A 14,448-nucleotide genomic window follows, 5' to 3' on the forward strand; every position below is an offset into this window, starting at 1 on the left:
TTATTGAATGTAGAGATTAGCCCTTTCCCATTGTATGGGAAAAAAAGACCAAATATGCATTGAGTTAGGCAGGTTGTCAATCCCTTGTGTGGTTAAGGGAAGCCATGTTTTTAATAAGCAGAAAGGCGTGGCCAGAAGCACAGGCCCACGTGACCAGTGAGGGGGTGGGAACACATCACCATGATGCGACAAGCCTCAGCCAATGGGAGGCTCTGAACATTTTGAAGGGCGTGGGCGGATCTGGTAAAAGCCCACGCGGACGGCAGTCGGCAATTCACTCTCTTTTTTGCCTGGGATTCCGCCACGCCACGACCTCCTGCTCTGGATTCTCTTGTTTTCTGGGACTTGACCGAGGACACACCAGTGCTCTTGCCTTTTTCGCCATGCCCACGACGAGACCTCTCTTGCTTTTTCACATCCACCAGACGACACGTGTTTTGGCTTTGTTCAACGCCCCGCACCCATCGCGTCTGCGCCGATCTTTTGCGCCATCTGGCTGTCCTGCAAGCGTTGGCCTTTCGACACGACTCACATGCGCTGTAGTTCATCTGCCTGTGCTGAGTTCGTCCGTAACAACTTCGAGGCGGCGGTTCGTCCTGCGGACCTGAACTGATTGAACTGAGAGCCGCGCACACCAGACCACGTGGTCACCAGCGAGGAATCCCAGCACGTCCATCGGTACGCCCTTAACCAGTGTCCTTTGTGTGTGTGTGTGTGTGTGTGTGTGTGTGTGTGTGTGTGTGTGTGTGTGTGTGTGTGTGTGTGTGTGTGTGTGTGTGTTTTTGTGCACGTGTGTGTGTGTGTTTTTGTGCACGTGTGTGTGTGTGTTTTTGTGCACGTGTGTGTGTGTGTGTTTTTGTGCACGTGTGTGTGTGTGTGTTTTTGTGCACGTGTGTGTGTGTGTGTGCGTGCGTCCAATTTCACCACCAAATGGTCCAAATAATTTTTCCTGATCCAATAAGTTTTTGCACACATCTCTCACATAGAAACTTCTAGCATATTCCGTGAACATCTCCGAGTTGCTCGTAAACGTTATTCCCTTTCAGGTATGACGTCAAGCAACACTCCATCAACATGTGACAAATGTTCTGTATCAACAAAAGTTCACGAGTGTTTTATAAAGGAGGTAAAACTCAGAGTAGAGATAAAGGGCATAACAGGTATCATCAATGGGACAACGAACGTACTCGAAATTAAATACTATTTTAATGTCGATTATTCGATCTGACAGCCACCTGAACCCTTAATTATGACGTCACCAATGGGCGTGACTGTAATGGTGTGACGTCACAGAGCGACGGTTCATTTTCACATTTGAACTTTTGCTCAAGATGAGGCGGACGTGTGTCTTTCTCGTTCCTTTGATTTGCTGTTTCATGCTGTTCTTCAATCTTTGTTACCTGCGAGAACTTCAACAGGTGAACTTTAAACAAGTGGGAAGATTTACGTGTACATTTTAACCGGTTTAAAAGTGCCGTTCGAGGACCTTCCTGTGGATGGTGAAATGTGCAGGTGCTCTTTTCCACCTCGTTGCAGCTGAGTTTTCCGAACCGACTTTGTCGTGTGTGTGTGTGTGTGTGTGTGTGTGTGTGTGTGTGTGTGTGTGTGTGTGTGTGTGTGTGTGTGTGTGTGTGTGTGTGTGTGTGTGTGTGTGTGTGCGATTGTGTGTGTGTGTGTGTGTGTGTGTGTGTGTGTGTGTGTGTGTGTGTGTGTGTGTGTGTGTGTGTGTGTGTCCGATATCATCACCAAATGGTCCAAATAATTTTTCCTGATCCAATATATTTTTTGCATCCATCTCTCTCATATAGAAATTTCTGGAATATGCCGTGAACACCTCCGGGAGGCTCGTAAACCTTATTCCCTTTCAGGTATGACGTCAAGCAGCACTCCATCAACAAGTGACAATTTTTCTGTATTTACAAAAGTTCACAAGTGTTTTATAAAAGGAGGTAAAACTCAGAATGGAGATCAATGGCATAACAGGTACCTTACAAACAGGTGGGGAAGTGGGAAAGGCAGGTGGGTCTGCGATAGTCGGGAGGAAGATGCGGAATAACTTTATCTCTTGAGTCGATATTTCTTCCACCACACACTTCTTGTACATGATAACATTGTGCAGACAGAACTTTTGAAGTGTTGTTCTTACACCTTGTGGTCTCCATCCATCATTCGCCATTGACATTAACAATCTCGTCCAGTACAATCTTCCACCATGTTGTTCCTCTGAGTGAGCACATGTGCATCAGAAAGAGCTGATAGGTATTTTTTTATCGACCTCTCAGCTTATATCGTATGTATTTCCGGGTGGTACTTTCCCCTCGACAGTGAAACACAATTCAAGAAATCTTCTTTCACTGATACAAGTTGTTTTGTTTTTCTCTGTTTGTCGTACAGAAGCCTCAAAGTCTTTCTGACCGTCTCTTGGAAAGATTCTTCATATGTGTTCCCTTTTTCCAGGTAAGATATGGCATCGGTGGGGTGGGGTGGGGGTTGGGGGGTTTGGGGGCATTGGGGGGGGGGGGGGTCGTGCAGAATTGGGATTCCCATTTATGTACAACTTGTGAATGTCTGAAGCTTTAGTGGACAGCAAAGAGATTACTTTCCTTGTGTAGCTCTTCTTGGTGACGTCACACAGCTTTCTTCGCTGAGAGCATGGCACTTGATTTATTTGATAATCCTAGCCACCTGGGGTAATTCATTAGGTAAGAGCGGATTGGTTATATCCTCCACTTGTGGGTGAGAGACGTGATTGGGTCTTGTTATTTATTTGTATGTTAACTGTAATTAGCAATGCACATGGTACATCAAAATATTTTGTTTGTGTCTGTCCTCCAGAAGCGTAAAAGCTTTTCTGATCATCTCTTGGAAATCTTCTTCAACCTTGTTCCTTTCCTGAAGGTAAGATGGCATGGATTACTCCAGTCACACGATATGAAATACTGGATGGGGATGAAAGTTAAAATTTATGTATAACATTAAACAGGTAAACCGGTTCAGTTGCAGTTTGTGATAAAACACAGAACCACCCCTTGCATAATACAGTACCAGCTGCTACACCGCTAACTGCAGCAACAATCAGCCGATCGGCCTTCAGAAGGCTTTTATTGGTAAATTGGCAGCCCCACCCCTTGGGGAAATGTATCAATCCAGGGACGTATTTCTGGCTCCATGGCTGTCATCAGTGCGGAATGGATTCCCCTTGGGCTGAGGAGATAGGCTGGTGGACCGCTGTGTGTGTGTGTGTGTGTGTGTGTGTGTGTGTGTGTGTGTGTGTGTGTGTGTGTGTGTGTGTGTGTGTGTGTGTGTGTGTGTGTGTGTGTGTGTGTGTGTGTGTGTGTGTGTGTGTGTGTGTGTGCGCGCGCATCTGTGTGCCCTTCTTGTGAGAGTACAAATTTGACTTGAAGACTCAAACTCGAAGAAGATGGTGAGTGAAACCTTCATCCTTTTTGACATTATTGCTCTTTCTATTCCAATTCAGCCCCGAAAAACACACTGGGCGTCAAAACTCTGCCAGGGTAAGTCACCGTCATGTTCATTTTCATTTCCTTGTTCTCTTTGCCATACATGATGAGATTGCAGATGAAATCGAACTTACAACACACATTGAACAGAACACCACACATGTATGTTTATTCACTTCAGGTAAATTACCTTCACTCGTTTTGATCATTTGTAACTTTATCTCCTATTATGTGAAGCAAAATGGAACCAAGAAACCATTTTCTCCTGGTTGATCTGCTGGTGATCTCATCTGAAGCCCGAGCTCATGTTGCTAAGGAAGATAGCTTCCTTGGCAACATGTGTTCACGTCCCTCATGCGACTAAATTGTTCATTGTCTACCAATGTCTTTGTAATTCACATTCAAGTACACAGATGGTTACATCAATGTCATAAAGTCTCTGATGTTATGCGTACTATACACGTGAACGTTTCCTGCTTTGCTTATGAATGTTTTCTTGCAATATGTTGCTGCCATGTTGGTGTAGTGCGAGCCTGTAATTCTTACTTTTTCTCTTAATTTGCACCGGAAAGGGAGGAGACTTCCGGTTTCTTGCTGATGGCTCGTGTGAGCGAGTTGATTGCCGCCGTCGTTGCCTTGTTTTATTAAATGTTGTGCCGAAAGGGAGTTTAGTGTCTCGTCCTGTCCGAACCCTTTGATCACGGCCCTTTTCCTGGATCCACTGTTCTATATTATCCTCCGTAGTAGCAAGCCTTTACGGTAGGATTTCAGACCCTACTTTTCATGGTCCTTCGAGCCGGATAACGAACAGCTGGACAAGGAAATCATGGACGAGAATATCGCCGCTGCCCTGACTGCCGATTGTACTCAAACAGCAGACAATACCAGAGACATTATCCCAGTTAGTCCTTTAACCACTCATGGCACGAATCCATTTGCCTCTGTTTCGGTGGCCGCCGTCAGCCCCGCGCCTGTGTCAGCCACCGAATTACCGGGTCCGGCCATCATCAGCACTGGCAATGAATTAACGGCGTCTTCCCGACCCGAAAGGAATATACGTATCCCTGAACGTTTGAAAGACTACGTTCTTAACTACGTACCTTCAAACACGAGTGGTTCTTCCCTTAATCAGGAGTGTGGGCCGTGTTCTTACCGACGACATTCGTCGGGAAGCCACCGACCAAAGACTGCCTCACTATGCAGTGCACATAGCTCACGACGCAGCCATTGTTCCAGCTACAGCCGTACATCCGTTACATCCCAACTCAGTGGTATACAATCGGCTATTCTAATGGAAAAACGAAAACATTATGAACTGGAGGAACTGACATGTCAAGTTGGGGAGGATGGGAGAGCTGAGAAACGTGGACAGCAGCTGCAGGATGAAGTCCTTCAGGCTCAGGGGATGGAGCGCCAGGCTCAGGAGATGGAGCGCCAGGCTCAGGAGATGGAGCGCCAGGCTCAGGAGATGGAGCGCCAGGCTCAGGAGATGGAGCGCCAGGCTCAGGAGATGGAGCGCCAGGCTCTGAGGGAACGCGAGGCCTTGTCCGTCCAGCTAACAAGACAGACGTCTGAGGAAGGCCGAACAGGAACTGGAGGAAGCACGGTTGATAGTGTCATTCTTGGATGCAGGAGATGAAGCGCCTACCTCTCCAACCGGACGTCCAACCGTTACCACCCAGCATACGATTCTGCACGGTGGTGGAGCGTCATGTACTCCCTCAGTTCAACCAAACAAACCATTGCCAACGCAGCTGCCGCTACTGCGGCCAGAGCCGGAAATTGCCATCACTGCCGACCTACAATCCACATCTACTCCTCGATTAATCATTAGACAATCCATCACCGAAAGAGAAGGTGAAGCAAACTCATCCAACTGCATATTCATCCGCCACCACAGCTCCATTCCAAGCTTCAAATTTTCATCCTAACATGTTACCATGTCATCATGCACCCTATCTACCACCCTCGACTTCACCACATGTGCATCCAGTTCACCCATCTGAGACGCCTTCAACACCGAACCTCATGGACCTATTAATAGCTTCATCCTATGGCGTACCGAAACCGAGTCTGCCTTATTTCCAGTGTGGCAGAGAAAGTGACTTTGCCCTTCTCAAGCTTGCATTGGATAGCCTGATAGGTAATCACACCTACTTGTCAAGGAGTACAAATATCAAGTACTCTTAACCCACCTTAAGCTACCAAGTGCATACAAGCTTGCTCAGGTCTACATGCATGATCCGAAGCCATACACGGTGGCCTTACGGGCCCTGCAGGACAAGTATGGACAGCCAAGGCAACTCGTACAGAGCGAAATTGGTGCCATCATGAAAATGGCACCAGTGAGGACTGGAGATGCAGAGGCCTTTGAAGACTTTGCTCTCACAGTGCACTCCCTTGTGGGTATGTTACAATCCCTCGAGGGTGAGCATGGATTTGAACTACGATGTGGCTCACATGTAGACAGGCTAATTAGCAAACTGCCACCGAGATATCGTGATGGATTCATTGAGCACTGCATTAACCAAGGACCTTTAAATGCAGATTCTAATCAGACCTACACGTTGCACCATCTGGCAGCTTGGCTGCAGGCGAAGGCCCGAGCTAAACATATAGCGAACCAAGCTGCTGTCCTCTACAAATGCGAGGGCCAGGGATTAGAGAGGAAAGGAACAGCATTCTTCATCTTTCAAGAAGAAAGAATCACAGGCCTCGGTGTTTCACAACTCCGAGTCACCAATAGCTGGCACAAGGCCACAGCCATTGCGTAATGTTTCTTCAACAACCAAGACCACGCCTTATTGTCCTCATTGTGACACCAGTGATCATTACCTCGGTTCCTGTGTGGAATTCAAGAAGCTTTCCACAGACCATATTATTAAGTGGATAAGGGAACATGACCGTTGCTGGAGGTGCAGTCGGTCACACCCAGCTGATCGCTGTACACTTAGGAAGCCATGCGATGCTTGCAACGAGTTGCACCTAACCATTCTACATGATGCAGCGCAGAGATCCAGCGATACCGTCCTAATGACAGGCTCCGCACCATCTGCAGTGTACCTTGACGAGCCTTCCCGTCCACATGATGTCCTGTTAAAGGTCGTAAAGGTGCTTCTTCATGGCCCACAAGGGTCCATAGAGACCTATGCCATTCTAGACGATGGTTCAGAAAGGACTATGCTTTTGAATTCAATAACGGAGCGGCTGAACCTGGTGGGTAAACCTGAAGCATTACTGCTCAAGACAGTGCGAGAAGATACGTTGCAGTGTACCGGGGCTTCTGTCAAGCTTCAGATATCATCGGTCGAGAACCCGAACCAGAGGTATGGGATAGATGCAGCATTCACTGCCACAATGCTGCGCTTATCTGAGTATTCGTACCCAGTGGCCGATCTTCAGAAACGGCACCCCCACCTAGCTAGGATACCACTCCCTTTGATTAACAAGGCTCAACCAACAATATTGATCAGGTCAGACTATCGCCACCTCATCTTACCAAATCAACCTGTGTGATTTAGCCCCAAGGGTGCTTTGTACCAACCTGGTAGCAGTTTGTACCAACCTGGGCTGGTCACTACAAGGAAAGGTCAGCGTACTAGAGCAAAGTGATGTGACTGAGCTCCGGAAGTCAACCTTCTGTGGAACAATGTCGGTGGACATACAGGCCTTACCTGACCCTTCACAGTGCAAGACTTGGAACGCTCTGGTTGTGGCTGCACAGCAGTGTCCCAACGGGGTGGCCTACGATCAAGACTATCTTACCTTAAGCGCTCACCAGCATGGGGAGATGGAGAATCTTCTGCTTCAACACTCACAGCACAATAGTTTTCCGGACGAAGTCCAGATACTTGCCATGGGTAGGGATTTACCCATCAGAGGTCGACTGGCATCTCTCTCACCTGAACATGACCGTACCCTTGGTCTCATCAGAGTAGGAGGAAGACTACGCCGTGCAGATGTCCTTACACAAGATGCTGTGCATCCTATTGTTTTATATCCTCCTCACCCAGTAACCAAGCTCCTCATTCAAGAATGTGATGACCAACTGCTTCACTGTGGTCCGGAGAGAATTCTAGCTGAAGTACGTCGCAAGTACGGGATTCTGCGTGGTCGAGAGGCTATTCGTCGACACCAACATCAATGCCACGAGTGCCGAAGATGGCGTGCCAATCCAGAGGTGCCAAGGATGGCTGATCTACCCCCTGCTCGGTTACGACTATACAAGCCTGCCTTCTACTCGACTGGAGTGGACTGCTTCGGTCCTTTCACCATAAAAATTGGAAAACGAACGGAGAGGCGCTGGGGTATAATCTTCAAGTGCCTCACTACCCGCAGCGTACATCTGGGCCTCCTGGAGGGCCTTGATGCTGATGCCTTCCTAATGTCCGTCCATCGCCTCATCGCCCGTAGAGGGAAACCTCACGAGACCTTTCCGGGCTCAGATGGCCGTGCTCGAACTGCCAGCGTTCAAGTTCGTGGCAAGAACTATGTTCGACCACTTGCTAAATTGATCCGGCTGTCGAAGCTTGAAGATGATGTGGGAGGGTTGAATGGATTGAAAGACTTTCCCTTTTTACAAATTTATTCCACAAATTTGGGGGTGGCTGTTAGAAAGTCTCTGATGTTATGCGTATGATATACGTGAACGTTTCCTGCTTTGCTTATGAATGTTTTCTTGCAATATGTTGATACCATGTTGGTGTACTGGTGTAGTTTGAGCCTGTAATTCTTACTTTTTTCTCTTAATTTGCACCGGAAAGGGAGGAGACTTCTGGTTTCTTGCTGATGGCTCGTGTGAGCGAGTTGATTGCAGCCATCTTTGCCTTGTTTTATTAAATGTTGTGCCGAAAGGGAGTTTAGTGTCTCGTCCTGTCCGAACCCTTTGATCACGGCTCTTTTCCTGGATCCACTGTTCTATATTATCCTCCGTACGAGCTAGCCTTTACCGTAGGATTTCAAACCCTACTTTTCAATCAATATCCTCGTCCCCTATTTGATGTATGTATGATTTTTCCATTATCTTGGAATCTCTGCAAGTTAGAACAACCCTTTTAATACTCGCTTTGCTCTTGTTTACAGCACTAACATCGTCCTGGAACGAGTACTTCAACCGTGCCGCCATTCAACACCGGCAGATAGAATTGATGATGATTTGCCAAATCGTCATCACGATTGTTGTGTGCCTGAGCCTCATCATTCAGGTATGCAAGTGATATAAGCTCATGGAATATGGTGAACAATCTCATTGGTGGTTCATTCCAACGTTTATTTCTCGTGAAAAAAGTCCAAGTGATAAAATTCCTGATCAGTTCCAAATGGAATTCCACTTCTTATTCCCTCCACCACCAAAAGGTGGATGGAGTTTATGTTTTCACCCCTGTCTGTCTGTCTGTTTATTTGTCTTTCTGTCTGTGTCCGTTTCTGAACAAGATATCTCAATAAGTTGTGGACGGATTCGTCCGACATTTGGCAGAGATGTGGAGTATGTGACAAGGACGAAATGATTAGATTTTGGTGAAGATCCGGATCCGGCTAATAGAATTTTTAAAGTGATTTTTTACTATTGGTAGATCGGGCCAAAAACGATACATAGCAGGATATCTCAAAACGTTGTGGACGGATTTGGACGAATCCTGGTGGACCAGTTGGGTGTCTGACAAGGATGATTTGATTCGATTTTGGTGAAGATCAGAATATGGATTCGGATATGAGATTTATTGAAATTCTTTCAGTGATTCTTCACCATTGGCAGAAAGCGTCAAAAACGATACATAGCAGGATATTTCAAAATTATGAATGGATTTGGACGAAACTTGGTGGACAGGGTGTGTGTGTGTGACAAGGAAGAATCGATTAAAGTTTGGTGAAGATACGGATCCGGATCCAGCTTATGGAATTTTAAAGTGATTCTTCACCATTGAAATATGGCCAAAAACGAGGGGTAGATCAGGGAATGAAAGACTGGACCTATGGTGGTTCCTGTGATTGATTTTGATTAAATGTGATTCTGTAATTGAGATTTTCTGGTCTACTCTGAGATACAAATCGTAAACTGTTCACCAGGCGGAGGTATGCTCTCGACTTAGTGCCGTTCTAGATGAACAAGTGACGCTCAACAGCAGGAGGTCATATACACAAGGACCCATCGATTATTCGTAGAGGAGTAGACCATGGGGTTTGTGATTATGCTCAGTGAATCTTGAGAAATGTCAGGTTAATTAGGTTTACTCTCCATGAAACGACATGTTTTGACACGTCACATGGTTTGGCCGCAATAAATAATTGAAAGAATATCCTAAAAAGCTTCTAACTCTCGAACCACTGCATTGATCGACTTTTTGTGTGTGTGTGTGTGTGTGTGTGTGTGTGTGTGTGTGTGTGTGTGTGTGTGTGTGTGTGTGTGTGTGTGTGTGTGTGTGTGTGTGTGTGTGTGTGTGTGTGTGTGCGCGTGTGTGTGTGTGTGGAGGGTGCGCGTGTGTGTGTGTGGAGGGTGCGTGTGTGTGTGTGGAGGGTGCGTGTGTGTGTGTGTGGAGGGTGCGTGTGTGTGTGTGGAGGGTGCGTGTGTGTGTGTGGAGGGTGCGTGTGTGTGGAGGGTGCGTGTGTGTGGAGGGTGCGTGTGTGTGTGTGCGTGTGTGTGTGTGCGTGTGTGTGGAGGGTGCGTGTGTGTGTGTGTGTGGAGGGTGCGTGTGTGTGTGTGTGTGGAGGGTGCGTGTGTGTGTGTGTGGAGGGTGCGTGTGTGTGTGTGTGTGTGGAGGGTGCGTGTGTGTGTGTGTGTGTGGAGGGTGCGTGTGTGTGTGTGTGTGTGGAGGGTGCGTGTGTGTGTGTGTGTGTGTGGGGAGGGAGGGTGCGTGGGGGGGGGGGGGGGGGGGAGGGAGGGTGCGTGTGTGGGGGGGTGGGGGGAGGGAGGGTGCGTGTGTGGGGGGGTGGGGGGGAGGGAGGGTGCGTGTGTGGGGGGGGGAGGGAGGGTGCGTGTGGGGGAGTTGGGGGAGGGTGCGTGTGGGGGAGTTGGGGGAGGGTGCGTGTGTGTGTGTGTGTGTGTGTGTGTGTGTGTGTGTGTGTGTGTGTGTGTGTGTGTGTGTGTGTGTGTGTGTGTGTGGGGGGGGGGGGGGGGGAGGGAGGGTGCGTGTGTGGGGGGGGGGGAGGGAGGGTGCGTGTGGGGGAGTTGGGGGTGGGGGTGTTATAGGTCTTTTATGAACGTGATGCGTATTGTTGGACTCGATGGAATTTGTAATTTTTAAAAATTTCATTGCGAATGACCATTTATCACCAAGCAAAGCAAAGATTTTGATTTATATGCGTCCATTTTTGTTCCACAGAGAAACCGACAGCACGTCATTGCTGTGAGAGCTATGCGGTTGGTCTTCATTTACCCGAAGGTACTCCTTTGTTATTTACATCACAATTACGGTTCTATAAAATGTCAAACAATGCCGTGGCCACCAGCCCTTCATCACTCAGTATGTGGGGAAGTCTGGAGACACGGTTTTACTGAATGAACCCTTTCTTTAGCAGTTGGATTTTGATTAGATTTTGATCAAAATCTGATTCGTCGAACAAAAAAAGTCGGACAACTGATTAGATTTTGACATCAAAGGTCAAAGATCATGTCGGGTAAAATGTCATAGTTTAGAATAGCTGAAGGAATTAAAATATAACTTGTTACAGCATGTATAATGATGTAATAATGTGTTTGGGGGCATATCAATCGACATTGAAGAGTGCCATTTTAGTTGTCCTATTGGCAATTTGGTCTACATTTTTTGCAGTAACCATATGCATTGGGTTCCATCTTCGTGTCAAATTGGATTTCCATTGCAGACGGCACTGGTCGTTGTTTTAATTGTATATTGTGTCTCTTATTTATTTAGATGCCTGAAACAAACAAGTCCAGGAGAGGACAAAACCTTCGGAAGGTTCACATCGCTGGGGTGCATACCATGTCCAATGGGAGAGATGTCCCATCAATCGGTGCATCACTGTCAGGTGAAAGGCCTGCCGAAAGGTGTGTCAAAACGGCACAAAACCTTCAAAAGGTTCACATCGCTGGGGTTCACACCATGTCCAATGGGAGAGATGTCCCATCAATCGGTGCATCACTGTCAGGTGAAAGGCCTGCCGAAAGGTGTGTCAAAACGGCACAAAACCTTCAAAAGGTTCACATCGCTGGGGTTCACACCATGTCCAATGGGAGAGATGTCCCATCAATCGGTGCTTCACTGCCAGGTGAAAAGCCTGCCGAAAGTTGTGTCATAACGGCAGAAAACCTTCAGAAGGTTCACATCGCTGGGGTGAATACCATGTCCAATGGGAGAGAGGTCCCATCAATCGGTCCTTCACTGCCAAGAGAAAAGCCTGCCGAAAGTTGTGTCATAACGGCAGAAAACCTTCAGAAGGTTCACATCGCTGGGGTGAATACCATGTCCAATGGGAGAGATGTCCCATCAATCGCTGCTTCACTGCCAGGTGAAAAGCCTGCCGAAAGTTGTGTCAAAACGGCAGAAAACCTTCAGAAGGTTCACATCGCTGGGGTGCATACCATGTCCAATGGGAGAGATGTCCCATCAATCGGTGCTTCACTGCCAGGTGAAAAGCCTGCCGAAAGTTGTGTCAAAACGGCAGAAAACCTTCAGAAGGTTCACATCGCTGGGGTGAATACCATGTCCAATGGGAGAGATGTCCCATCAATCGCTGCTTCACTGCCAGGTGAAAAGCCTGCCGAAAGTTGTGTCAAAACGGCAGAAAACCTTCAGAAGGTTCACATCGCTGGGGTGCATACCATGTCCAATGGGAGAGATGTCCCACGAAGCGGTGCTTCACTGCCAGGTGAAAAGCCTGCCGAAAGGTGTGTCAAAAGAACATCACAAAGATACACTGAAACCGTTTTGACACCTGACAGAGTCAATGAAATGGCTCACAAAATGTTATGTCAACTGGTTGGTATTAAAAAAGGTCGGCAAGTTCAAAATGAAGAGCCTCCAAAAAAATTGGTTTTGCCAACATCAGGTGAATGCATTCGAGGTACTTTTCACCAAGGACATGCTAAATTTTTACCAAATAGCGGTTCACAGTGTGTTGCTAACAGCTGTGTTTCTATGTTGTTTAGCAAAATTCAAAATGCTTCCTCTTGGGAAACGAATGATCTCGACTTTGTTCTTGATGCTGGTAATGAATTGTATACATTGGTGCAAAGCTCTTTGGGAAGAGATATTTCTTGTTTGGCAAGAAACTACGAAAGGTTTCTTCTTCTGACTGAATTGCCACGTTCTGTACAATTATTAGGCAGAAAGTGTTTCCTAACTTTTGGAGACTCTTTCACGGGATTTTTATCCAACCATGCCAACATTGCCTTTGACTGTGCTCTGTTTATGTCTTTGTACGATGCTTTGACAAAAGCTCTGACCGAGTACAATTCCTGTTTCATAACTTTTGCGAGTTCAACTTTTGCAGTTATTGAGCAAAATAGGTTTTATGTTTTTGACTCTCATTCAAGAGGTAGGGATGGAACTCGAGTTTCTGATGGAACATCTGTCCTAATCAAGTATACAAGTCTATCAGAGGTCCACGAGCACTGTCAAAAGCTAGCAGCATCCATGCGTGTGAGCTGTGAAAACTGTCAGTTTGAAGTGACTGGCATGGATGTCGATGTTTGGAATGAGCAGAGTGTAGCTCAGCAAACAACAGTTCCTCACTCTTACATAAGTGACAGAGATGTTCTTCTACATGCCAAGCACACAAAGTATCCCTGACATCCACTCGGTCGAGACATCTGAAATAAATGCCATATTCAGGCCAAAAGATTCTTATCGTCTTTGTGAGAGTGAAGAGGTTAGTCCAACAAACAACAACAGGCATTTTAAGGCCATTTCCCCTGCATGAGCGGGGGTTAGCCTTGCGGTCCCTATGACAATCTTCTCCATTTTGCCCTATTTTCTGCATCTCTCCTTGTTAACCCCCTTGCCCACATTTCTTCTTCGACCATGTTTAGCCAAGTCTTTCTCGGTCTTCCCCGTCCTCTACTTCCTTCTACATTCATTTCCATCACTCTTCTCAACCAGTCACTTTCATCCTTCCTCAACACATGACCAAACCATCTCAACCTGTTTCTCTTCACAGCATCCATCACAGGCTCTATTCCCATCATCTTTCGCAATTCATCATTTGTCTTCCTCTCTCCCAACGATACTCCACACATCCACCGAACCATTCGCATTTCCACCCTTTCCAGCCTTCGTTGCTGCTCTATGTTCATTACCTATGTCTCACTCCCAGAAATCATAACACTTCTCACACATGCAGCATACACCTTTCCCTTCAGCTTCAATGACACTCCCCTCCTCGTCAGCACGCCACTCAGTTCCCGAAACTTCTTCCATGCACATCTCACTCGAGCAACCGTTGCCGAGTCTGATCCACCTTCTCCATTCAGTATGTCTCCAAGGTAACAAAATGTTTTCACACCTTCCAGCTTCACGCCATCTCCATGATCCAACTCAACATTTCCTCCATCTGCAGCTCCATCTGTGCACACCTTACACTTGAATGTAGCTGCCACACTGGTTAATGACCCTCTCAAACCACTACATTTTTGGTGAACCCACTCAGCACACATTGTACATTGAATGGAATTCACTCCGACACTCTTCCTGCACACAGCACACGGCCACTTCCCAGTTCTTTCCACCTCACCACATGCTTTACCACTTGCCATCACCTTCGTTTTTCCGATATTCACCTTCAGACCTTTTGTCTCCATACATTCCTTCCACTTGTTCATCTTCTCCTTCAGTCCATCCATACTTTCTGCAATCAACACCAGATCATCTGCATACAACAACTCCCACGGTAAACCCTCCTTTACGTTCTGAGCCAGCACCTCCATCACAGCTACAAAAAGTAGTGGACTTAGTACCGACCCCTGATGCACTCCCACCTTCACCTCAAACTCACCACTGTTCCCGTCCTTCGTCCTCACAGCTGTGCGCGC

The 14,448-nt window shown here is 47.0% G+C and overlaps 1 protein-coding gene across 1 annotated transcript; it reads left to right on the top strand.

Moving 5' to 3' along the window:
* The first annotated feature begins 280 nt into the window (after positions 1-280).
* Positions 281-13,931, top strand: LOC137417895 (uncharacterized). Its single transcript, XM_078771413.1, has 8 exons — positions 281-678; positions 1,809-1,868; positions 2,395-2,457; positions 2,836-2,898; positions 3,479-3,515; positions 8,544-8,665; positions 10,781-10,840; positions 11,333-13,931. Exons 6-8 carry the CDS (start codon positions 8,609-8,611, stop codon positions 13,208-13,210), a joined length of 1,995 nt encoding a protein of 664 aa, XP_078627539.1. The 5' UTR covers positions 281-678; positions 1,809-1,868; positions 2,395-2,457; positions 2,836-2,898; positions 3,479-3,515; positions 8,544-8,608; the 3' UTR covers positions 13,211-13,931.
* Positions 13,932-14,448: the final 517 nt, after the last annotated feature.

This window comes from Myxine glutinosa, chromosome 2 (genome assembly GCF_964187855.1).
Source record: "Myxine glutinosa chromosome 2, kmMyxGlut1.1, whole genome shotgun sequence".
Lineage (NCBI taxonomy): Eukaryota > Metazoa > Chordata > Myxini > Myxiniformes > Myxinidae > Myxine > Myxine glutinosa.

What these genes read in the sequence shown, in the direction of transcription:
- LOC137417895 (XM_078771413.1), top strand. Translation starts at nt 8,609, where the DNA reads ATGATGATTTGCCAAATCGTCATCACGATTGTTGTGTGCCTGAGCCTC. An exon ending in GCCTGAGCCTCATCATTCAG is followed by an intron (nt 8,666 to 10,780) that starts GTATGCAAGTGA and finishes TTTGTTCCACAG; the next exon opens with AGAAACCGACAGCACGTCAT. An exon ending in TGGTCTTCATTTACCCGAAG is followed by an intron (nt 10,841 to 11,332) that starts GTACTCCTTTGT and finishes TTATTTATTTAG; the next exon opens with ATGCCTGAAACAAACAAGTC.